General features: G+C 41.5%; 1 protein-coding gene across 3 annotated transcripts in view; it reads right to left on the reverse strand.

Moving 5' to 3' along the window:
- ADGRA1 (adhesion G protein-coupled receptor A1) overlaps positions 1-24,187 on the reverse strand; it is an 893,528-nt gene that overhangs the window by 33,514 nt on the left and 835,827 nt on the right. For 2 of the 3 annotated variants that reach the window (XM_040361824.1, XM_040361826.1), the window contains one exon: positions 11,079-11,165. The exons of the other annotated variant lie outside the window; for it this stretch is intronic. In XM_040361824.1, coding sequence (XP_040217758.1) covers positions 11,079-11,165 — 87 coding nt within the window. The remainder of the gene's footprint in view (positions 1-11,078; positions 11,166-24,187) is intronic. 3 annotated transcript variants of the gene reach the window in all.

A 24,187-nucleotide genomic window follows, 5' to 3' on the forward strand; every position in this document is an offset into this window, starting at 1 on the left:
AAAGTGTTACAAATAAAATAGAAAACATTTAGGTTACCATGTCAAATGCTTTGAGAAGAATACAAATAGGTGTTGAGTGGGCATATTGCTCGTGTAACCATGTATAAACAATGTAGCCCAACATCGGATAGAAACCCTCTATGTCTCGGCTGCCCCTCTAGGAGCTAAGGCGGCAGCATCGGTGATGTTTATATAGTCTGGGCTAGGGTACGGAGAACCACCAACCAGCTTAGAGAATGCATTATAGTCTGTGAGCTCGGTAGAGACACCGAACCCACAGAAGACGAATTAAAGCATAGTATGGTTTGTTTGGTTTGCCCTAGAGAAGGGCTATGTAACAATAAATAGAAAAGAAGAAGAGAAAAGAAGAAGAGAAAAAAAAAAATTAATTTCACTTTAAGTGGCCAAAAATGATGTGGGCAACCCCCACATTATTGGACTTGATGTTTCCAGTGAAGGGTACTGTTAATATATTTTAGACTGCACTGCATTGCGTTGTGGCCACCCTTTGGGGAAGTCCCTTCTCTGTTTCAGCATGACTGTGCCCCTATGCTCAAAACCAGCTTCATAGAAACATAGTTGGATGAACTTGGTGTGGAGGAACTACAGTGGTCTGCACAGGGCCCTGCTCTCATCTCTGAACATCGTTAGGATAAACTTGACACAGATTCTCATCCTACATCCAACATCTTACAAGTTCTTTTATGGTTAAATGTTTTACATTCCCACAGATGCACTCCAAAATCTTATAGAAAGCCTTCCGAGAAGAGTGGAGGCTGTTATAGCAAACAGGGAAAGGGGAGAAGGAATAAATTCATATTTAATGCTTATAGTTTTGAAACAGGATGTCCAACAAGTGGTCATCATTAGCAAGAAATTCATTAACCACTTGAGCTCTGTAAGGTTTTACCCCCTTCATGACCAGGTAATTTTTTGCTATTTAGCACTGAGCTACTTTAACTTGTAATTTGCGTGATCATGCAACACTGTACCCTAATTTTCACACAAATAGACCTTTCTTTTGGTGTAATATGATCACCACTTTATTTTTTTTAATAAAGGAAAAAATACAGAAGATTTTGAAAAAACACAATATTTTTTACTTTTTGCTATAAAAAAAATTCTGCATAAATTTAGACTAAAATGTACTCTGCTACATGTCTTCAGCCACGTGCAGAAGAGAGACAACATTGATTGTGATAAACTGACTGAGATACATAGGACAATGTCTATATCTGTTTTTTAATCATGTTTTTTGTTTTTATATATCAATTGCAAATTTATGAAAATGTTCTCAAGTTTATGATCATGCCATATAGATTTTATGGAATTTTTTTCAATGTGGATTTTTGTTTTACACTGTGGATGGCTGTATTTGTATTGATTTTAAGTAGCGTGGCTTTTTTCCCATTATATACTACATATATTACAAGTAAGTGCACACAGCAACTTATTATTTATCATATATATATATATCTATATATATATATATAGATATATATATATATATATATATATATATATATATATATATATACACAAGGATGTAAAAATCATTTGTAATAGAAATAAGCATGACAGGTCCTCTTTGAGAGCTCTGGAGTAAAAAAGGACCTCAGATCTTTCATTTACCTTTTTAAAAGCCTAAAAAGTAAATTTTACTTTTTGATTAAAAAAAAATCCCTTTTAAGACCGGGAGGTGGAAGCAGTGACGGCTGGTGTTTTTTTTTTTTTTGGGGGGGGGGGGGGGCAACAAACAACCACACACTTGCTGTCTGTCTCACTAACCCCATCTAGGTGGCGGGTGCTGGGCAGTGGCTCCTGTGTCCTCTCCTCCATCACAGCGGCTTCCGCCATGCGGCTCCTCCTCCTAGATGTTCAATAGGGTCGCCTGTCCTTTCTGCCAATCGGGTGAAGGGTCTCAAGACCAGCTTCCTTAATGGCCGAGAGGAGGACCAATATTACAATAGCGACTATACGTCAGACGTTGCTCCGGTCCTCCAAGGGCATAGAGCCGAGTGGGGCCTATCTTGCCCTCACTCAGCTTCCTGTCCAGGCATCAAGAGGATCGGATCGGTCTCCGAGCTTTCCGATGGCTTTGGTAAGCTCGGAAATGAGTGGAAAGCAGCGCTGGGGGCACTTTTACTGCTGCCTATAAAAGTGAAAGTGAACCCGCCACTGGGACCACTTGTATATAAAAAACCGACTGACTGAAAGATACCATGGTTGTGGCAGCTAGCTGCTTCCATAACCCTGGTATTTAATGTCAAAGTAATGATGTACATTTACAGTTAGGCAGTCGGGAAGTGGTTAAGGGGGTGTGGCAGGGGACGTGTCCTATGCCTACATACTTTTGCTAATAGGTGTCCCTCGTTCCCATTTCAAAAAGTTGGAAGGTATGCCCCTGTCAGGCTATAGTCAGATCACGAGAGTGCACTAAACACTTGGCTTAACAGGACCTCACTAGGACAAGGAGACAACCAACAATAGGAAATCAGGACAAAAAACAAGAAAATTTGCGCTAACCCTAAATAATGAATTAATGAAAAATGTGGTAATCTAAACCAGAAGGCTGCAATAAACAGTGTATGCAGTGTAACTAAAATCACCCAGCAACCATGCCAGGTGTGCATTGATTAGATAAATAAATGAAACAGTCATAAAAAATGTCCCAAAGGTTAAGTGACTTGTGAGTAATAATCAGCTGAGACGTCAACCTATGACGAAACGCATCTGGGATGGCATACAGTGACATCACCGCGCTCGATGTGAACGAGGAAGGGCTCCTCTATTGCCGGCCGGCATTGTTTTACATGCTTTTATGATTTGCTTTCTTGTAAGTACAATCTTTTATATTTAAATAAAACCTCTTAAACGGTATTATGCTATGGTCCGTTCTTTCGTTTTTGATCCACGGACCATTCTGGTGAAGGGGGTAGCTGTTTCTCATTGGAGGATCTGATCTGGAGATTCCTGGACCCTGTGCATTACCTTGTGTATAAACCCACTGACTGAGAACGTATCTGCTTGAGGCTGATTTTTCTCATCAATCTGGTAAGAGGCTGTCTATGTGATGGCGGTTTTACAGATGGTTCAAATTTTCACTGCGGTGCTGTTCGTCTCAGCTGATTATTACTCACAAGTCACTTCACCTTTGGGACATTTTTTATGACTGTTTTATTTATCTAATCAACGCACATCTGACATGGTTGCTGGGTGATTTTAGTTGGCACAGTTTTTTCCTTTTCCAAATAGGAAATCAGGGGCAGCAATAATTGTACCAAATAAAGAAGGAAAGCAAGGCATGCTTTACAAGAAAAAGAAGCAGCATCTAGTCTAAGGCTTCATTCACACCTCTGCATTTTTAGGGCTTTTTTGCATTTTGCAGATTTGCACTACAGAACATGTTCTGTAGGAAAACATGTTAAATGGACTATACTGTTGTTCAAATCGGCAGAATGCAAAAAGCACTAAAAATGCATAGATGTGAATCAAGCCTAAGCATGGAAAAAAAAAAGCCAAAAAATGTAGTTTAAGGTCAGGAAGTAGGTTATTTTATCAGGCACACAGACTGTTTCAGCTTCATTATTTTGTTCTTTACTTTTAAGCAATCTGGAAAAAAAATTGTTTTCCTTACCAGTAATATTTTCTGAAATTGGGGCAAAGACCAGAAGATGCAATGTACACACAATCATATATATTCTGACAACAATTGTCTGACGGACGTGTTTTGTCGGATAATCCGTCAGTCTGCATGCTCCATCAGACAATTGTTGGAATTTCCGACAACAAATGTTGGATGGTCGTGCTCTCAAATTGTCCGAAAACAAATGTGTTCCGTCGGATTATCCGATCGTGTGTACACAAATCCGTCAGACTAAAATCCAAAAGTACAAACAAGCATGCTCCGAACCAATGGTAACCATAAGAAAACGTTAGCAGAATTTGCTCAAAGGGTGGCACTAAAGGACAGAAAAACCACGTAGTTCCGTGAATGTTGGCTGAAAAAGTTCTGCCGTCTGTATGCAGAACAAGTTAACGGCCAACGCCCTTTGGACAAAAATCCACAGATTTGTCCGATTGGGTGTATGAGGCTTAGGCCTCATACACACGACCGAACATGTCTGCTGAAACTGGTCCGCAGACCAGTTTCAGCGGACAGATCCGACCATGTGTACAGCCTAGCAGACAGGTTTCCAGCAGACAAAAGTTTTAAAGCAAGCTTTAAAACTTGTCGGCTGGAAACCCGTCCGTCCGACATGTCCGCTGGTTAGTACACCTAACCAGCGGACAGAAATCTCCCGCATGCGTCGAATGGATTCGACGCATGCGTGGAAGTATTTTACTTCCTGGTTTGCGGACGTGGCGGCGTCAACGTCACCGCCACGTCACCGCGCTGTCTGTTCGTGGGGATTTCGGTTTGATGGTGTGTACAGCCATCAGACCGAAATCTCAGAGCGGACATGTTCGATGAAAACGGTCCGCGGACCGTTTTCATCAGACATGTCCCCTCGTCTGTACGGGGCCTTAAGCATACCTGCAACCTCTTGTCACATGATATTGCACTGTGCAACATTCCTCTTGTGCTGCAACTTGGGAGGGGTAAAGCCTGCAGTAGGCTTCAGAGATTGTGGAGATTGGAACACAGAACATACAGACCAACATTTTTATAAACTTGGATTCAGAAGACACAGGTATCAAAAACTAGGAATTTGACTAGCAGGGCACCCAGGTAACCAAGACCAATTCAATAGAAGATAGGCTGTGGCTTCTGAATGAGACTTCTAAATGTTTATTTGTGAATGGAGTATACTTTTAGGTATTTTCTCGCCAATATTCAAAATAAATAAACTACAATTCTGTAAAGAATAGCTTGTTTTCTTCTATATTACTGAATATCTACAGGACAGTAAAAATATACTCTGTTTGTAAAGGTGGAATCCATAAAGCTATATTGTGTTACAATTGCTGTACATATGTCTACAGTAGATGCTTCACAAACCTATAAGGAACAAGCCCCTAAAGCAATAAAGAAAGTCTGCTAGTGATTTTCCTTTATGGCACTCATTTCCAAGTATGTAGAAACAATAAATGAACAAAACAATTAGGTGGTTTAATGGGTACTTGAGTGCGTGGTGTAAAGGAAAATAATGTTGACTATTAAAAATATGAAGTATTTTTCCTTGGGGTTGCAGTCTATTTTCTGGCTGCTGCATCATAATGGCTGTCTGCAGCATCTCATTTCGTGTTTGAATTGCCAATCTCTCTTCCACATTATTCTACACCTGCACACTTAAACATTCCGGGAACATGCGTCAGGGATGACTGTGATAAAGGGCCAAGTATGTTTATCTTGGCTTTTCTGAAAGAGCTTCCATAATGAGACAGGGGTCTTCTTTGTGATCAAAGAGTAGCAGAGACTCAGACTCTAACAGTAGAGGTCATTTATCAAAATGTCAAACACACTATATAGACATGTGCACACTGAAATAATTCGTTTCGGAATTTCGTTTTATTTAGTTACTCCCGAAATTTGTTTATTTTGTTAAAAAATGCATTCTTCCGAAAATCCGAATTAATTAAGGTCGAATCTGTCATTGAAGGCTTATGGTGTCTGTCGAATGTTCTAAGAAGATTCAACGGAGCAGCTAAACTGTACGTTGAATCGTAGAAATTCCGGTCCAATGTTCCGCCTACAAGCTATAGTAGAATTCTGATGTTGTATGACTAGTAATAATTATGTTTATAAATTATTATTACTAGACAACCAACATTCAAATTCTTCTATAGCCTATGGGCCGAGCATTTGACTGGAAATGTACAATTGCGGCGTCGTACAGTTTAGCTGCTTGTCGAATCTTCTTAGAACTTTTGACAGGCACCATAAGCCTTCAATGACAGATTTGACGTTTGTTTTTCGCTGCTCCGTCGAATCTTTGTCGTTCATGTCGAATGGTCTACCCCAACACTGTCTCTCTATGTCAAATCTTTCCTCTCTATGTAGAATAACTTTGGACTAATAGAGTTAAGGTTTGGCACATTCGACCACAGATTCGATAGACACAGATTGCTATTGTCAGCGTCATGTCGAATCTCCTATCTATATCGAACTGTTGTAACAACGAAAATAAAGCATTTTTTTTATGTCGAATCTTTCGGATTTCGCACGTTTATTTTAGTTTGTAAAACGATAACGAAAATACCCAAAATTCAGATGAAAACGAATGCACATGTCTACACGCTAATATGATGATTACAGAGTCCCTTCTTGCTGACCATAAAGCTGCCTTTTATGTAAGCTTACCAGTCATAAGTGAATACAATTGTGAATCTACCTGATGTGGCTCACGACTTCATCAAAATAATAGTTGGCTGAGAGAAGACAAAGAGGGGATTTAGTGGTCCAAAACCTCCTTCCTAAAAGTCAGTCTGTGGTGCTACACCCAAAGCCGCACACCTCAAACATCCCTTTTAAGGCCATGCCATGGTTACTTCTCCTACCTGGCCAAGGGATTTCATACCTCCCAACTTTTTGAGATGGGAATGAGGGATACCTATCAGCAAAAGTATGCAGAAATAGGATACACCCTATGCCACGCCACCTTTTAAAGGAGAATTTTAAAAAAACAAGATTGGTTAACCCAGTGCTTTTTTAATACCACTATTCCTTTATATTGGCTTTTGGAATTTACAAATGCAGCCATTTTGAAATCAGATGAAAGGTTTAGGGCTGGAAAACACATTTTGATAGATAAAAAAGTGCATTTTATATACAGCTACATAGATCAGACCAAAATGAGGGACAAATGAGGAGAAATGAGGGACATTGTTCCAAATCAGGGACAGACACTCGAAATCATGCACAGTTGGGAGCTATTGGATTTACAGGCTGCTGAGGACTCTATCTTCACCACATCAGCGGGTATGTGAGTGCCACCCACCAAACTCACAGGGAGAGTGGAGGGAGAAAGTGGGACCGGGAACTAAAGCCCCTGCCCTATAGAAGACAGAGTTGGGGAGAGGACTGGGGGGGAGGCAGATGAGGAGAGTCATGAATGGGCTGTGTCTATAGAAAGGGGAGTAGGGCTTGGAGAGGATAGGTAGACCCTTCAAAGAAGCTCTATATTCCACCCCAAATCCTACTCTGTCATCTGCTGATCATTAGAGAAATCAGAGGAGAGGAATCTGAAGTCTGGTGCTCTGTTTGTCTGGTCTCCATTTTTTTCTATTTCTTTAGAGCAGGGGTTCTTTAAACGTTTTAATCTGAAGACCCAAACTAGAAAATTGGGACCTGAGAAGAAACTTTGTACCAAAATGTCCAAAAAGTCATACAAATAAAAATGACCATAGCACTCTTCTAAGTGAGCACCCGCCACTCTATAGCCCCACGCCCTCATTGCGCTCCCCCACTCGCTTCATTCCCTCAATGTGCCTCTTATAGCTAAAACTGACCATAAGAAAAAAATAAAGAACTGAACATGAGAAGCACTGTAGAATGTTGCCCAAACTGTTTGTATGATTCTATCTTCATTTGTATAAGATTAAAATTCCTACAAATGAATTACACAGTCAAAACACCATTTTTTTTTTAGATTTCTTCCTTGTCATTGAAGGATTCATTGGGTTTGTTTTCAAGCTGTAGTTGTTTTAGTTGCTCTTTTAGCTTGTTAAATTCAAGGCTTTCATTGGTAAAAATTTCCCCACGTAGAAAATATTGTGGGTGGGCGGTCCGGCTGCCTGTATGTACCTGTATGTGATTTTGTGCATGTGGTGGAAGGGGCATGCATGTGCCTCCGAAAACACCACTCCTGCTGTGATTGAGTGAGTGAAAAACGTATATAGCGCTACACATGCAAACTAAATCACCTCTGGGCGCTTATTGACCATTTCTCCTTTGACCTCAAAAGAGATGGGTTTTGATCTTTCTCCTAAAGGCCATGTGGTTCTCCTCCAACCGAATGGCGGTTGGTAAAGTGTTCCAAAGACGAGGGCCTTGGACAGCAAATCTTCTTTCTCCTTTGGACTTGTATCTGGTTTTGGGGATGTGGAGTAGATTTTGGTTGGAGGATCGCAGCGCGCGATTGGGGTTATAAGCCTTTAATTTTTCGCATAGATATTTGGGAGCATTTCCCAGGATACATTTATGCGTCAGACAGAGAGCTTTGAAGGTGATTCTATCTTTCACTGGCAGCCAGTGGAGGCTTCTCAGTGCAGGGGAGATAGATTCCCAAGGTTTTTTCCCAGTCACAAGACGCGCGGCCGTATTCTGAATGACCTGCAGGCGAGTGATTCGGTACTTTGGGAGTCCGAGGTAAAGGGCATTTGCATAGTCATGTCTGGAGTTGACAATTGTTCCCACCACGACTGCTATGTCATGTCTTCTTTGGGGATAAATGGAATAAGTCTGCGTAGTAGGCGCAGCAGATGATGGGATCATAGCGGGAGCCAATCAGTGGGTCCGGCGGCCGCGATTGCCACCGCGACCTAGTGATCATTCAGTAGAGAGATGGAGCACTGGTCTGCCTATGTAAACAAGGCAGGCCGCTGATCTGTCAGGGAGCGAAATAGAGATCTCTATTTTCCTCCATTGTATCTGTCGCCCACACAGTTAGCAAGCACCTCCCAGGGACACACTTAACCCTTAGATTGCCCCTGGTGTTAACCTCTTTCCTGCCAGTATCATTTTATACTGTGACAGTGCATTTTTTTTACCACTGATAAATGCGTTGGTGTCACTGGTCCCGAAAAAAAGTGTCTTTTAGTGTATAATTTGTCTGCCGCAATGTTGCAGTCCCGCTAAAAATCGCTGATTGCCGCCATTACTAGTAAAAAAAAGGCATACATTTTTACCAACAATATGTAGCAGAATACATATTGGCCTAAACTGATGAAAACAAAAATAAAATAAAAATTAATATTGGGAATGTTTTATAACAGAAAGTAAAGAATATTTTTATTCAAAATTGTCAGTCTTTTTTTGTTTGTAGTGCAAAAAATAAAAACCGCAGAAGTGATCAAATACCACCAAAATAAAGCTCTATTTGTGAGAAATAAAAGGACATCAATTTTATTTTTAAGGTACAGTGTTGCACAACTGCGCAATTGGCAGTTAACCACATGTCGCCCACCGCATGCACATATACGTTGGCAGAATGGCACGGGCAGGCAAAAGGACATATATATACCCTTTAAGAAGTGGCATTGTGGACGTGCGCACCGTGACTCCGACCGCGGGTCTCGCTGACTCTATGTCCACGAGCATACCTACGATCGTGTCACGGTGAGAAAGAAAGGGGAAATGCTGATGTAAACAATCATTTCCCCAGTCTTCCTAGTGACAATGACAGTGATCACAGCTTCCTGTAATCGGAAGCGGTGATCACTGTCCTGTCACACACAGCTCATCCCCCCTACAGTTAGAAGCACTCACTAAGGCACACTTAACCCCTACAGCGCCACCTAGTGGTTAACCCCTTTTCTACCAGGGTCATTTTCACAGTAATCAGTGCATTTTTATAGCACTGATCGCTGTAAAAATTACAATGGTCCCAAAATGTATCAAAAGTGTCCAATGTGTCCGCCCTAATGTCGCAGTCACGATAAAAATCGCTGATCGCTGCCATTACTAGTAAAAAAAAAATCTTACTAAAAATGCCATAAAACTATCCCCTACTTTGTAGACGCTAAAACTTTTGCGCAAACCAATCAATAAACACTTATTGCGATTTTTGTTTTACCAAAAATATGTAGAAGAATACGTATCGGCCTAAACTGAAGCAAAAAAAAAAACATTTTATATATAATATGGGGATATTTATTATAGTAAAAAAGTAAAAAATATTGAATTTTTTTCAAAATTGTCGCTCTATTTTTGTTTATAGCGCAAAAAATAAAAACGGCAAAGGTAATCAAATACCACCAAAAGAAAGCTCTATTTGTGGGGAAAAAAAGGATGTGAATTTTGTTTGGGAGCCGCGTCGCACGACCATGCAATTGTCAGTTAAAGCGACCCAGTGCCGACTCGCAGAAAGTGGCCTGGTCTTTGACCAGCAAAATGGTCCGGGGCTTAAGTGGTTAAAGCATTGTAGTGCCGTATCGCAAAAAATGGCCTGGTCAGGAACTGGATAAAACCTTCCGGAGCCGAAGTGGCTAATGAACTATTAGTCGTATTTTATTTTAGTGGTAGACATTTCTCTTCTCACAGCCTTGTGTGGGTAGTTGCTATAATTTAGGAAAAATCCTTTGAAGGTATGTAGCGAAGAGAAGACTGCAGCTAAACAGGTACAACTTATGTAGAAGGATTTGTTTCATCTCTATGTATCACCTGAGGATAGTCACTTCACACAGTATATGCGAGGATTTACATCCACTTTAAATATCAAAAGTGCTTTACTGCACTAAAACTTTTACCTAACCTTTTAAGTTGTTCTAATTATTGCAGTAAAAAAACAAAAAAAAAAATGAGAAATATGGACGGTAATCATCATCCTTATGGATGGGTTCGGGACATTTCTGTGATGTGGGGGGGGGGGGGGGGGTCTCAGTGATAGTGCTTCCCAGTGAGTTCAGTTTACTCCATAAATTCTATTTAAAGGCTTGCTGGCCAACTTTTTTTTAAAAAGTTCACACAGAAAATCTGTTGCCCATGCCGGGGTTTCCACCATCAATGCTGACATAATTGACTCCTATACAGGGATCTTCTGTCTCTTGGGCCCAGAACTATTGTGAGGTCCTAGATTATAGGGGCTATGGACACCTGACCACACACCCTGCTGGTCTGGGACAAGACCCGGACATAGGGTTTGAGACTTATTCCCACCCAATGCACTTTGACGTCTCCAAACTCCAGACCCTGATCTAGGAATTACAAAACCCAGAGAAAGATGAAAATTCACCTTTCTCCTCTCAGAGCCGACATTCTGGAGCCCCTTAAACTATTCTTGAGAACCCTGTGTTGTTTTCTTCTACACTTTCACAGTGGCAGGGCCTCTTGCAGTCACAATTCTACCATAAGATTCTTCTGTGGCTGGTACTGGTGTGAATGCATCTATATACTCAAGTTCTGTGTAATGTCATACCTTCCAACTGTCCCTCTTTTGGAATCAAATCCCTCTGTCCTCCTTTCTTCCTCAGGTGTCCCTCTTTTTGGCTCGATGTAAATATCTCTATAAAAATGCATAATTTAAAGGTCATTGTTAACCTCAGACATGAAATATGAACAAAGCATATCTCTCTATAGTGTGTACTTGTCTTAATTAGGAGCACTAAGGCCCCTTTCACACAGTCTGACAGTTCAGGTCTGCCTGTCAGTTTTGACGGTGGACCTGAACGGCTGCTCCATGCAGTCCTATGGAACGTCGGATGTCAGCGGAGACATGTCCGTTGACATCCGACCCGCCATATTCATCCATGGCAGATCGGATCGGGTGAGATCTGATAAAAATGGACATGCTGTCCGTTTTCATCAGATCGTTCAATTGGAATCAGTGGCGCTGCACAAGCCCCTCCCTGCTCAGTGAGCAGAGAGGAGCTTGTCATCCGCCAGCTCAGCGGAGATCTGCAGACTGATTTCCTGCTGAGCTGGCGGGTGCAGGCGGACTAACTAACAGTATGTGTCGCCACATTATGAATGAGTCACTCTTTCAATTAACCTGTTGAGTTCAAAATCAACAAACAGCAACCAGTTCTCCACAGATATCCTGGAATATATTGTGGATAGTAATTACATAATAGTCCCATCTCAGGTAGTCCAAGATATATTCTGACTGTTCATTATTTTCTGGCTCATGCTTTCTAAGAGCTTCTGGGTCCCACGGGCCCTCCCGTTACAAGAACCATCCTCAACTGCACCAAGCAGTGCACTGCCACTCCACTCAGCAGTAGCACACCACTTGCTCTCCGGACCCATCCATAAAGCTTATTAGGAAGCCAAGAGGGAGGGTGCCACTGACAGCACCAGAATGATACTACGCATAGACCAATCTTCTGACCTCTCCCCGGAATACTTACTAATTTTGTGCCCCTATGAATTGTTCACCCAGGGCAACTTCCCCTGTGCCCCGCCCATGCTACATCACTGAGAAAAATATACAGAACAATACAATGTGCCATGAAAGTGCATTGTCATCCAGGAGGCCTAACCTCTAGAGAAATGAATTCTGAACAACGATTCCTTGTTGGGGCTTGCCCCTTTGTTGCCTATTCTGTCCTGTGCTGTGCTATTTCCCTATTAACCATAGCTTGCATTTCCTAACCTACCCTTGAAAATTAATATTTAATTTTTTGCCATGAGCTCTGCTCCAATGTTTAGAAATGATGCATCAGTTTGTTTCCATGTCTGTGTTTCATTTTTGTTTTTTATTTCTTAAAGTTGGAAATAGCCTAGTTTGTACAGAAACTGGACGGCTTGGATGGTTTTTCATTTTTTCCTTCCCTTTGTAGCTAAAATTGTTTTCCTGGCTGGAGCTGTGAAGTGGCTGTCCCTTTCTTTTCTTTTCTCTACCCATTGTCACATATTCTAAAAATAGAAAATTCTAAAGAGTTTGACTTTTCTATCCAATTCAGCTTTGTTGAATCCAGATTTTTGCTGCAACTTCACATGAATGACCACAATAAAAAGTCTCTTCTGTTTCTGTACATTTCATACATTAGTCTCTTTGCATTAATCTAAACAGATTGGAGCCCGAAGACGCATGCAATCTGTGAAGAAAGCAAATGCCATTTTAAAGTGTCAGCTTAAGGGTGAAAGGGCTAAAACCATCTAAACTAGACTGACACTTTTCATATAGCATATAGTTATAGGGAATTGCACACAAGACATGAAACGCGGCCAGTAGATTTCTCAATGTAGTTATACACAGGCAAATTTTAAGGCTTTTAAATGAGACTCATAAGACTCATCGAGGACCTAAGCTGTGCTGTTGTCTTTTATGAAAAGCTGTGATACATGGGTGTTTTTTGTGCGTATAATACTTATCTTTTTATCTATTAAAGATTTTTATTGAGGCTAATGCACCAGGCCTGTGCTCTCTCTGTTCTACTTTGTAATGGAAGTAGTTACTGAACGCTGTGTCTGTGGTTTTGGATGGGCTGTCACTGTCAGGATCCAGGCAACCCCCCCGAAAGGACGTAGTTGTTTCCCTATTCGGGATGTTTCAATGGTGAACGAGGAGAGACACCAGAGATTTTTTTACATGCTGCTGATCATCTTTAACCCATGTGAGTGTATAGATTGTAGTGTTTTACATTACTTTATGAAAGCCGTATTACACTAGGGCGGATGTGCGCTCACTTTTCTTTTGTCTTTGCAAAGATATTTTCATACATACTGCATATCCATCACTGTTGCACTGGATTTCATCAAGTGTTCGAGAACATAGGTGCTCAGTAGGAGATGTGCCCCTTTGCATTGGTGGTCAATATATAATATCATTACAATAGTGGTCAGTGGAGAAATGTCATCCTTACATTGATTTTTACTGAGATGTACAAAAATGAAAACCAAAACCCACTGTGGAATAATGGAAGAATCCCATAATTAAAGGAGTTGTAAAGGCACACTTTTTTTTTTTTATCTTACTGCATTCTGTGCAGTAAGATAAAACGCCTTCTGTGTGCAGCGGCCCCCCCCCCCCTAATACTTACCTGAGCCCCATCTCTGCCCAGCAATGTATACAAAGGTCTTGGCCGTCTGAGACTCTGCCTCCTGATTGGCTGAGACACAGCAGCAGTGCCATTGGCTCCAGCTGCTGTCAATCAAAGTCAGTCAGCCAATCAGGAGAGATAAGGTGCAGGGCATGGCGCCGTGTCTAGATGGACACAGGGAGCTATGACCAGGCTTTGGTGCCCCCATAGCAAGCTGCTTCCTGTGGGGACACTGCATAGGAAGGAGGTGCCAGGAGAACATTAGAGGCACCCGAGAAGAGGAGGATCTGGGCTGCTCTGTGCAAATCCACTGCAACAGAGTAGGTAAGTATATAACATGTTTGTTATTTGCATAGGAAAAAAATGACAATGACTGGTTTATTGACTGCATAAAGCTATAACCATGATACTGGGCCATATTCTCAGTAGAGTTACGACGGAGTATCTCAGGAAACTCCGTCGTATCTCGCTTTTTTGACTCGCGTATCTATGCGAGTGATTCCTATAATCATTTTCGCATAGATACGCTGAAGATCCGACATTCACTTACAGTCACTTACACTGTCGGATCTTAAATGTAATTCGCCGCCGGCCGCTAGGTGGCGTTTACGTTCAGGTCTTGAGAAAAGTGCTTGAGGAATACGGCACTTGCTCCAGTAAGTTGCGGCGGCGTAGTGTAAATAGCTTACGCGATGCCGCCGCAGAAAGTACGAGAATATGGCCCATTGTAACCACAACAGTTTCTAATTTATTGTGATATTCAGATTGACAACATGGGATCCCAGACAATCAGAGTTTAAAAGTGTTTTTTTTTATACCCTCAAGAAGCAGCGTGTCAGTGTCCAGATCTGAAACTGGGACCTCTGCATTGTCTGACTGTTACTCTTCTCTCTATGCCATCTGAGATCCTGGAAAGCTCTCTGCTTGATCCCTTTCGTAATCTTGCCTTGTATCTTGTTTCTGGTGAACCTTGAACTCTTTGCTTCTTCCACAAACTATCAGATTTAAGCCATGACTCTGCACTTACTGTTTGCCAGATTATTGCGCAATTCCAGCTTATATCGTGCTACTTGCATATCTGCTGCTGTCCCTATCTTTGCTACCACTCGTTATTGACCCTTGGCTTGTTCATCGACTACACTTCCATCTGATCCCATCCAGATACTACTTGTTACTGACCTTACTGACTATGCTTCTGCTTGATCCCTACCTGTTATATTTGCTACCAAACCCCAGCTTGCTCTCCTTCTGGTGGGGCAATCCTGGTACTAGCACTCGGCAAAACCCATCTCCATTATTAGGAGCCCTGTTGAATACTAGCTAGTACTTAGACCCTGCGCTTTGGGTGAACCCGTGTCATCCGATAGGAGGATCTGCTGGTATATTTCCTGCTGCCTACTTGTGAACCTCTCTACTGCTACAGCCATTGATCTCAGAGCCTGATCTTAGACTGTGACACACCCATCCAATGCTGAAGGGAAAATCGGAGGGCGTCCGCTTTGATGGGAGTCTGTAGACTCTGGATTACCCAGTCAGAAATTGTATTTGGAGGCAGAAGGGCAGTGAATTGGACCAGTGAGGTCAAATTTCATATTTAGGGCTGAGTGGCAGCCTGCAGAAAAGGGAGGAGAGAGACTAAATGCAATCTACAGTTTGAGCATCGACTGAGGCCCCATCCACTGTCTGAAGAGGAGAAGGGCTGTCACTAACTGCAGCCTTAAGAGGAGCAGTTGGTACCCTACTCAGGAACTGGCAATGCATAATGAGTTAAGTGGTCCTAAGGAAGGCAGCCTAAACTAATGAGAAACTAATTGGGACTACAAAACACAGGAGGACTATGCCCAAGAAGGGAAGAGAGGATGGTCTCACATGTAGAGTTAAGCCTCGTACACACGATCAGTCCATCCGATGAAAACGGCCTGAAGCTGACTGATAGTCCGTCACGCGTACACACCATAGGTTAAATAACCGATCGTGTCAGAACGCGGTGACGTAAAACACAACGACGTGCTGAAAAAACGAAGTTCAATGCTTCCAAGCATGTGTCGACTTGACTTGATTCTGAGCATGCGCAGGTTTTTAACCGATGGTTTTGCATACTAACGATCGGTTTTGACCTATCGGTTAGCAATCCATCGGTTAAATTTTAAAGCAAGTTTTCTTTTTTTTGACCGAAGGTTAAATAACCTATGGGGCCCACACACAATCGGTTTTGGCTGATGAAAACGGTCCGTCAGACCGTTCTCATCGGTTTAACCTATCGTGTGTACGCGGCCTGAGAGAAGATGTCTGTGCTGAGAGAAGTTTGGTTTTGCCATAGTGCTGTGTTTCTGCAGAAAGACTGAATCACTGTTCCTGCCCAGAGGCCGCTGCTGTGTGTTTGTGCGCGCAGAGGACCATGTACTGGGAACGAAGGGACCAACATGGCTGAAGGATTCTGTCCCACAGATTGTGAGAGACTGCGTCCCTGTTCCTTTGCCTGTGTGAGGTCTTGCTGAAGTTGTGGTGTCCAGATCTCCCATGCTGTGTAGCAGCAAGGCCAATGTGACAGAAAGATTATCTGTATCCAGAATGTCTGCTGTTTTACCCAGGGTTACTGTTGTGTTCAGGACTCCCTGCATCACCTTCAGAGACTATAAAAGATCACCTCCCCCCCTTGTATCTGGTGGCACTGTTTGATTATGCCCCAGGAAAGGAAGGAACCTTCACCATCACTTTGTAACAATACTGCCTAAAGAGAGTATCCCATCCCTGGAATCCCAGGGATTTGATTTGAGAAGGTTCCCTTTTCTTGTTGAGATTACAAAACTCAAATTAGAGGACTCCAAAATAGACTTTGGGCCTCACGTGGCCATCACCAGACATTCACCACTGGTTAGTGGGTGGGGGAATAGTAAGGGGACAGTGTTTTATAGCTCTGTGTGAATCTCCTATAGGTAGATAATCCCCTGCAAGTCAGGGCCTAGGGGCCTAAACTTTACCTTTAAACCAGGTTGTTGGTTACCCATTATACGTAAATCTAATATTTTCGCATTTGCGAGTTGTGATGCTGCAACCGCTGTTTGCCTCTGTTTTGGTATTTTTCCATTGTCTCACTCTGCTGGACGATGTTGCTTAAATAAGCAACCCTTCTTTCAGCTTCGAGTGCGGTGCTGCCTAGTAGATTGTTAACACCAGGAACAGGCGAACCCAAACAAGAGTGGCTCCTTTGGGGTTAAGCGCTACATATATATAGTAATGAATACCACCACCGTCATACTTTGTCCAAAGAAAAGAGTGCTTTTAAGAGCTCTAAATAGTTTTGAAAATCCAATGGTTGCTGCCCATAGTCCACATATTTTCTGGTATGCTGTCAAGTGATGCTTATTCACAACTAAAGGCAGAGGCAGACATTTTGTCTCTTGATGTTGCTTTTCAGTTCACCAGAAATTACTCTATGAATTACTCACAAATTAAACAGGCAGAATATGCAACAATTTAATGTTATTCTGTTATCCAGCTCAGATTTGTAACACAATAATTGAACATCTGCAATGGTTACCCCTGGATGACAGATTTTAAGAAATTGAATGCTGCGTAGGAGCATATAATGCAATGAAGCAATACCTATTTAGGTATTCTTTCTTGGCTGGAGGGGATGCAGTACACTGGGCTCCCCGCACAGAATTAAACTATAATGCAGAACACAAGATTGGCCCGGCACAGCATGGAGCACCATCAAAATGTTATAGAAGCACACAGAGGCTTTTCAACTTGACAGGCCTATGTGTGACATGCCATGTTCTGAGGGAATTACTCCACTCAAAGATCTTCAATGAGAACATTAACAGCGAGTGTGGAGCCATTGTGTAAGACATTCATTTAATTTCAAAGGAGGCTTTAGTGTCATACGGATTTGGCTGGATGCCATCATTTCTGCAAATGGAACTTCTACATCCTTGACTTTGCTGGCATGATCTAAGACGGCTAAGCCTACCAGAGCACAGGCAGGATTCAGTCGTTCTTACAGGGAAGAATGATAGCACTGGGGACATTCATCCCCTGTTGTATTTAGAGTATGCTATCTATGGTTTAAATGCAAAAATATACATTTTGAAGTAAATGATATGGGAATAGTTCCAGATCCAACACAAATGTTGGCATATGTGTTGGAAGAGTCGTTTTACAGGGGGATATCAGAGTTGACTTAAACTTCAATGTGCTGAATATTGTTGGCAGATTTTGATCACATGCACACTTATGTGTTTTACATGCATACACTCCTATACTATCTCACACACATATTTCATGCAATAAATCCGAGGGACACCTTGTATGTTCTGGCCACTGATATTCTCCCAAGAGTCCAGCCGTTATATATTACTTGTGGTGCTCCCTTGTCCTCAGGCTCATGCTTGCACGGCCGTTGAACATGGCCGTTTGAAGGGTATTAAGACCTGGATAGAATTGTATGCATGTTGCATCTATCACCCCCTTTAAAGTGATACACAGGGGATGGAACTTGCTCACATGACTTTTACTGCCCTCACACATTCCAGTGCAGAACATAAACACACCATCACTACTTACCTATCTATAGTCAAAGTTAAAAGAGAGATGGTATCTCAGAGTGTACCTTCTCCTGCTGATGTGCTTGAGGTAGTCATCTGCTCTGCTTACCTACTGGTTTAGCTTTGGTTGTATTTTCTGCCATGTTAAGTATTTTTCTTGTGTGCTTACTAGGCCTTCTATGTTTAATACATATAACAGTTCTGGTCATGGGCCTTTAAATGAGGCATATCACAAAATAAATTTACAAAAATAGAAAATATATCATAAAGTTTATTCAAAAATGCATCGTAGAAGCACATTTCATGTTTAGCAAAATACATGGTCCAGAATACAAATTGATTAATGAACCTATGTTAAGTTCATTAATCAATTTGTAATCTTTACCGTGTATTTCGCTACACATGAAATATGCTTCTACGATGATTTTATGAATAAACTTTATGACATATTTTCTATTTTTGTAATTTTATTTTGTGATATGCCTCATTTAATGTCCCATGATCAGAATTTTTGTTTGTATACTAAAGGGATGGAGGCATGTTACAGTGGTGCTGTCAGATCATATTCTTCTTATGTCTATGTTATGACAGTTGAGTTGAATTTGAATATGGTTGGTTTCAGGAATATTTGCACCAAAGCAAGGTAATACTAATTAAAATTACCCTTTTCCTTTTCCTTCCTATGGATAGCAAAGTAAAATAGTCACTTAACCGCCCGTCAGCATATACTTACCTTTTCTTGCTCTTACAATAGGGAAGAAAACCCCTTTGTAAGTTCCAAACTGGGGTACAGACTCCTTCCCCCACCCCATGGGACACTGCTGGAACTATTAGGCTCCATTCACCCCTAGGCGTATTGTCGCCTGTAGCGCGACGCTATTGCAGCCTGCAATACGCTGGAGGGGTGATTTAACATTGTCGGCTATGGAGATGGTTCACATCTCCACGCCGAAACGCCGTACGCCTGAAGCTCAAAACAAGTCCCGGACCTTTTTTTCAGGCGGCTTTCGGCATAGCCGACAATGTTGATCACCCCTTCGGCGTATTTTAGGCTTAAAAACGCAGCGTTTTGTCGCGGCAAATCGCGGGACAAAACGCCGCAATTTGTCGCGGCAAATCGTGGTAACATACGCCGCGTTCAGGTGTGAATGCAGCCTTATGAAGCACAAGAGTATTGTCACACTGAGTAATGGGTAGTTGAGTCACTTATGCACCCTTACTTGGATGTGTCTGATATTTCACCTTGCTCTCGGTGGCTGAACAGAGCATTGTAAGAGTAAGGAAAGATACGCATATACTGCTATACAGGGAGGTGGGAGGTTAAGCGACCCAGAGAAAATGATGTTATAGCAAGAGAATGTGAAAAAGATAACTTGAAGGTTGCACAAAGAATAAAAAAAAGCCTTCTGTAGAAAGGCTTAAAGGAAGTACTGATAACAGCAAGGGCAGTGTAGTTGTAGTCCACACACTGGCTGCTTCTACAATTAATATTTCAAATACAGAAAACATTTTATAAGTAGACACAGCACAAAGATCAGACTAAATCTACTTGTTCCAAATTGAATACAATCCTGTTTGATTGTAGCAGGAGTTGTGCTCTCCAGCCCTCCCTGCAATTGCCAACACCATTTATTCACTTCACTGATTCTAGATAAACAATGAGTGATGGAGTGCATAAAAGTCATGAACAATTCACCAGAGGTCAATTGCTACATGATTGCAAGACTTTGTATTACTTGAAAACAATAGAGGTTCTATAATATGACCTCTCACAATGTCTTTTTGTAGCTACTAGTGAGGGGTTGCTTTTGTTCCACACTTCTTGAGTATACACATTACATAGGGGTTTATTTACCAAATGCAAATCCACTGTGCACTTGGAAGTGCAGTCGCTGTAGATCTGAGGGAGACATGCAAAGGGGAGAAAAAAACAGAATTTTTGCTTGCACATTATTGGATGATAGAAATCAGCAGAGCTTGCCTTCATTTCAGATCTTCCCCTCAGATCTACAGCATCTGCTCTTCCAAGTGCACTTGTCGTGCACAGTGGATTTGTCTTTAGTAAATCAACCGCATAGTCATTCTGTTGCATGACAATACGAACATACATGCCAACCTGACCCCCTCCTACAGCACAATAATGTTTTCAGTTTATTTTTTCCAATGAATACAACCTGGGCTAAAGTAAGTGGGTTTAATATGGGACTCAGACTTCTGTTAAACTGTTTAATGCAGAATGGAGCCCTAGGTGAGGTAGCAACTCCCCCATCCCTTCCATTGACATTAAAGATTGCAAAAGGCATAGAGAAGCCACCTCATTTGCATTTTCTGTACTGGCTTGGGTCCTCCCCATAATACACCAAGGGGTATATGTACTAAAACTGGTGCACTCAGAATCTGGTGGCAGTGGTAGCCAATCGGCTTCTAACTTCATCTCAATCAATTAACCGCCGTCATTATATTGCGGCAGGTCGGCACGTTCCCGCAAACCATCATAGCTGTATTTCGGTCCTTTAAGCGGGGATAGCAGGTGTGTGCATGCCAACAGAGGTGCATGTGCCAATGCGCCTGGCTTGCAGTCAAGATGACCCCCGGCCACGTGCGATCGTGGGAACGAGAGCCAGAACAGGGACGTGTGTGTGTGTGTATAAACACACAAATCCCTGTTCTGTGAGGAGAGGAGAGACAGATCGTGTGTTACTACTAGCTAGGAACAGTTATCTGTCATCTCCTCTAGTCCGTCTCATCCACCTACAGTTAGAACACACATGAGAGAACACAATTACAGTTACCCCCTTGATCATTTCACTTCCTGTTTTGGTTATGGCACAGGAAGGGAAGGTAAATCTCCCAAATGGGACACAGATGGCAAAAAAAACTGATAGGGGTTATAACCCTCCCTTGCTTTATCCAAAATGGGGGGGGGGGGGACACGTTTTGCCTATAGCTTAAATATTATATATGCTAGTTATCTTTTTCTACATTGCATATCCTCACACAAATCTAGTTGACTATTACAGAATTGTATATGGAGAGCTGAACGTTAGCTGTTTTGCTGTGGTGGAGAATGTCATCAGTAGATAAAGCCTACTGCATTATAATATATAGACAACAAATACACACTGCTTTTAGAAATACCTATGGGATTATGTTCTTTATTCACAGAGCCAGCGGTGCATAAAGAACCTAATCCAGCTTGCATGTTGTGTGCGCAGATCTGCTGTATTCTTCCTATCTCTGCTCATTTCAAAATGTGCAGCCACTGAACACGAGCAAAGAGATGATAATGAGAAATATTTAATAGAGATTGTACACGTCCTACATATAGAAATCTGCAAACATAATCCATTGCTACTAATCAAGCCAGTCATCTCAATTTCTCTCCCTTTCCAGCAAATATAGTCTTATTTAAAGAACACTAGGCAAAGAGAATGGCAGGGCAATTGTTTCATAATGATGAGCTGTTTAAATTACTAGTTCCAAGCAGTCACTACTTTACTGGGCATTGGTAGAGCAGCTGTCCAGGGCCCGACACCCTACAAAATAATGTAAATGTACCCTCATCGCCTGTTGCATCATTCGGCTTGCATTAAAAATACAGATGCCAGCCATACAATATGCAATTTAACTGTACAATCTCAAGCTTTTGCACTTACCAAAGCAATCCATTACATTTAAATCCAAACAGGCAAATTGTTATTTGTAGATCTAAAGCAAATTGTGTAAGGTGTATGGCCAGCTTGGGGATGTTCGAAATACATCATGGCAAATTTATCCTTTTTTTTCTGGTTCAGAGCTGCTTAGCTATGTCATGCTGAAATTTAAACTCTAGTCAGGTATTACAAATATTAATGCAGATCTGTGATTATTAGAACATCATTACATTTTTTTAAATGGAAGCAGTTTACCTAAATGGTATCAACCTCTTGCAGTCCCTGTACAACAGAGCTGTAGCGTGAGAGAATGAAGTATGTAGCTGTACCCCCGAAAAGGCCACTAGTTGATGATGGTTGAACGTGGTAAAAGTACAGTCACTGCACCTCTCCTGATAACAGTAATACAGAGGATGATGATGGCCAGGATTCTTTTCCTCCATAGGCAGAGGCTGCCAGCACACACACAATAGTGACTCCATGCACATTGACCCAGTAACAAGTCTAGGGGAGGTCCTTTTAGGTTTTAATGCTGATGAGGCTTGTAACCGGAGAGGGGTCTATACCCCTCTCAGGGGCAGGGGATACTCTGATAAGTGCAAATTCTAAAGGAGAGGATGCTAACCTCACTATTCTGTATATAACAATTCCTTATCCCTGAGACTAGAAGTAATTGCCAAATCAGGGACACTGTGAAGTCTATACCCGGTAAAGCTACCATGGTCCTTATATCCCTAAAGCACCAACATCCCCTGGATCAGCAAACAGTCTCTTACTTCCAAGGCCACCGAATAGCAGCCAAAATGTATAACTGGGGCGGCTGGGCCGCAAGCGGTTAACCACAATTTTGCAACTTTAACGTGTTTGTATAACTGTACACATCATTACAACTGCTTTGTGTATCCAGGTGTATTCAGGACAAATTAGTGAATGGTAATGAATTGCTCAAGTTTTTTTTTTTTATTATTATAAAAACTACCCTAAAATAGTAATAAAAAATACATTTTAATTTAGCTGTATATTTCTTGCCATTACCATAATTTACTACTAAATAACAACAACCCAAAATACATTTTTCTGCTTCTGATGATCGCAGTGGTACCACATACGTGTATGTTTGTTGTTGTTTGTACCCGTAGCAGGGCCCAGAAACAATGGTGCGTATTATGCTTTTTTTATCCTGCCTAAAACACACTGATACTGACATTGATACTAATTTAACTTTTTTATTTTATTTTACCCAAAATATGCTGACCTTGACCTTAACACTAACCCTGGCAAACCTTGATCTTATTTTTTATTCTTGAATTTTTTAATGTATTTATTTATTTCCATTTACAGCTTAATCTCCTGCATTATATCTTCCTCTCCATTCAGAAGAGGAAGTAAACACAGGGGCGGGTTCACAATTATTGATCACTGTGAGGCTATCACAGTGATCAGGTGACCCGGAGCCAAGAACCCATGTCCTGATCATTTGTATGAGACCCAGGGCTTTCAGTGAGAACCCGGTCTCTGTGCTCCCAGCACCAAGAGAGATACTCATATATGTGGCCCAAAGGAAAATGACACACTTCCGCGAGGTAGTGTGCAGTTATCAGGAAGGGTTTCAATTTAGTGGTAAACTGCAGTCAGCTTAGCTAAATTGATAGTTCAGCTTTCCTGGGTTTTTCCTAGTCTCTGGATGCACTAATCAAACACAGGAATATTTACAGTATCTTTCCCTGGCCAACCACTAGAAGGTTTATTGCCAGTTGTTAAAATTAAAAAGGTGTTGGTACTGCGCTGGTATAATAATGTGATATCAAAAAAAATTAAAACATTTTTTTTTTTTTTTTTAGTTTACCCCCAAAAAATTTTTTTTTTCTATTTGACCCCTATAGTGATATAGTGCTAGATCCAGTACAGTGATGTACGTGATGGGTCACTATAGAAACAGCTCTTGTGAACAATGTACTAGCGTGATGCTATGTGCATATGCTGTGCCATCAAAAATAAATAAATAAATAAATAGATATGGCTACCCCAAATGATGTGCTTGTGAAACAATATTCCAAAGTGCTATAAGTGAGTCTATAAACTATTATGAATATACATGCACAAGTGTGCGAACATATAAATAATGAATAATATTATTAATATATAAAAATAATAATAAGGTGCGTTGGTGCCAAAAATTCGTTTTTCACAATTCATGTGCATTCATGCTGCAACACGTCCCCAATTATGGGTAAGCGCCAGTTCACAAATTCCAGTCCAAACAGAAAGTGTTGCTGAGTTTAAATCCTGGTGCTATATTTCATGCATACAGGGTGCTGTCACTTCTTCCACCCGACAAAG

Source organism: Rana temporaria, chromosome 8 (assembly GCF_905171775.1).
Source record: "Rana temporaria chromosome 8, aRanTem1.1, whole genome shotgun sequence".
Taxonomy (NCBI): Eukaryota; Metazoa; Chordata; class Amphibia; order Anura; family Ranidae; genus Rana; species Rana temporaria.